This window comes from Penaeus japonicus, unplaced genomic scaffold (genome assembly GCF_977035675.1).
Source record: "Penaeus japonicus unplaced genomic scaffold, GWHDUDI00000001_assembly GWHDUDI00000028, whole genome shotgun sequence".
NCBI lineage: Eukaryota > Metazoa > Arthropoda > Malacostraca > Decapoda > Penaeidae > Penaeus > Penaeus japonicus.
In genome coordinates, this window is record NW_028234430.1 from 30,196,834 (window position 1) to 30,199,333 (window position 2,500).

Sequence of the window (2,500 nt, forward strand, 5' to 3'; positions counted from 1 at the left end):
AAATTATCGGAGCCTTTATTTGCCCTCTGACAGAGACAGGAGCTCTCGGCGCGGCCCGGCTGCAGGTGGAGCACAGGCGTCGGCTGGCGCAGGTGGTGAGCGAAGTCAGCCGACAGGTGGCGCGCTGGCCAGGTGAGGCACTTGATGGGCGGAGACTCTTGCCACAGCTCGCCCCTCGGCTTGCTGTGTCGGGTGGTGGGAGTATAGATTTATTTGCGGGAAGGAGAATGAATGTAGGCGTATGCTTTTATTTATATGGATATATGTATATGTTTGTATATATTAATAGGAATAACACACACACGCACACACACACAGACACACACATATACATATACACAGTATACGGACGGTCTAAAGGGGTGGGGAGAGATTATGTGATAATGATAATAGCTCCCCCAGTGGGTATTTTTAGCTCCATGCATTTTGGAGGAAATTATAGCATTTTTATGGTATTTAATTCAATAGTAAACAAGAGATCCAAGCTCTAAGTTATGTGTAGGTTAAAGGGTACATACATTTACGGACATATGTGAAATAAGCAGGAAAGCATATGCTCACTTCATCTTCATTACAAGCCGTAGCTCAACCGTCATGTTGGTGTGTGTAAGTGAATAAATAAATTTATATATATACATATATATATATATTATATATATATATATATATATATATATATATATATATATATAGATATATATATATATATATATATACACACACACACACACACACACACACACACACACACACACACACACACACACACATATATATATATATATATATATATATATATATATATATATATATATATAAATATATGAATATATACTTGTATATATATACATACATACATATATATATATATATATATATATATATATATATATATATATATATATATATATATATATATATGTGTGTGTGTGTGTGTGTGTGTGTGTGTGTGTATACATACATACCTATACATATACATTCACATATATGTATGTATAAATATGCCCATAGAGCTATGTATGTGTGTGTGCACAAAAAATAAGTATATATGATAGCATGTGTACACGTAGACGCATGGATATTGGAGAGAATTCGCCCCACAGACGCGCCCGACGGCAAGTGGGCGAGGCGGCTCTCGGAGGTCGCGGCTGAACTGGATCCCCGACTCCCTCGCGCCCCTTCTCTCCTCGTCTTCCCCGCCGCCGCCTCCTCCTCTTCATCCTCTTCTTCTCCTACTTCCCCTTCTTCTCCTTCTTCCTCCTCTTCTTCTTCTTCTTCTTCTTCTTCTTCCTCCTCCTCCCCCCTCCAATGGGACTTCTCAGCCAGGCTTCCAGACGCGCCTCTTCCAAACCGATCAAGGAGCGTCTGCCCCGAGGTGTACCTCGGCGGCCGTTATGGCTGGCCCTTTTTCCAACACGGGATGGAGGCCAAGAAGGAGTGCCAAGAGGCGCCGCCCTTGTATGACGTCCTGACGGTGCTCCTTCCGGCGAGGCGGTGGCCGGAGCGACGGCTGAGGCGCTTGCGGGAAGCGATAGCGAAGGAGCACCGAGTTCGGGTCATCGTCATAGCGGAGGGCGAGGTCACGGTGAAAGACGCGGCCGACGTTCGAGTGATTAAGTTGAGCGGCCGTTCCGAGTCGGACGCTCTTAATGACGCGGTGGAGTTGGTGGAGACGCCCTTCGTGTTCCTGGGGGAGTCGCTGGCGCACTTCAGCAACCAGTCGTCGCTGGAGCGCCTCGTGCGGGTGCTGGACGACCTGGACCACGTACATGTGGCCGGGGGCGCTGCCAGGGACACGCGCGGCCGCTGGATCCACGGCTGTCTGCAGCAGCACATGGCCAACTACCACGCCAAGTACACCTTGGGCTACTATCACTCCAAGTACGAGTGCATGTACTGCGACGACCTCCTGACCCCCTTCGCCACGAGAACCAAGCTGCTTCGGACGATCCCTTTCAGTGCAGGTCTGAGCGGACAGGCTGTGTACCGAGACTGGTTCGCCAAGGTGCGCAGCGCAGGCCACTTGGCCGTGACCTGCCCCGACGTCATGTTCTTCCTCAGCGGCCACGTCAACATGACGGCCGAGGACTGGCTCCCCATGGCCAGGCGCTGGGCCCTGGAGAGAGTGCAGGCCTTCGACGGCCGAGAGCACCTCTTCTCCTGCGAATCCCTCGGGATCTCGTGCTCTGACCTCATGTCTATCGTTGACTCTTTTTTGATCCCTCTCTGCTGCCTCGCCTTCATCACTGACAAAGTGCACAGGGCTCTGGAAGTCGCAGAGGAGCAACAGCTGGACTATGAACTCACGGCAGGAACGGTGCTCGGCGCCGTGAAGTTCGGCTCCGTACTGCCATGGGACATCGACCTCGACATATTCATCGAGTGCGGGAACCAAGGGCTGTGGATGGACATCGCCCACGCCCACCTCAACGGCAAGGGCTGCAGCCTCAAGGTGTACGAGGCGGACGTGTACTTCTCGGTGATTTGCCCGAAGTACATG

At 50.0% G+C, this 2,500-nt stretch overlaps 2 protein-coding genes across 3 annotated transcripts in view; both read left to right on the top strand.

The window, feature by feature from the left end:
* The window catches only part of LOC147468562 (uncharacterized), a 6,811-nt gene that overhangs the window by 3,880 nt on the left and 431 nt on the right, over positions 1-2,500 (top strand). For both annotated transcript variants that reach the window (XM_086553675.1, XM_043002620.2), the window contains exons 3-4: positions 34-132; positions 1,104-2,500. The exon at positions 1,104-2,500 is cut by the window's right edge and continues 431 nt beyond it. In XM_086553675.1, coding sequence (XP_086409801.1) covers positions 34-132; positions 1,104-2,500 — 1,496 coding nt within the window. The remainder of the gene's footprint in view (positions 1-33; positions 133-1,103) is intronic.
* The window catches only part of LOC122244658 (uncharacterized), an 11,860-nt gene continuing 9,392 nt past the window's right edge, over positions 33-2,500 (top strand). Inside the window, exon 1 of the mRNA XM_043002619.2 lies at positions 33-132. The gene's annotated coding sequence lies outside the window, so the exon portion shown is untranslated. The remainder of the gene's footprint in view (positions 133-2,500) is intronic.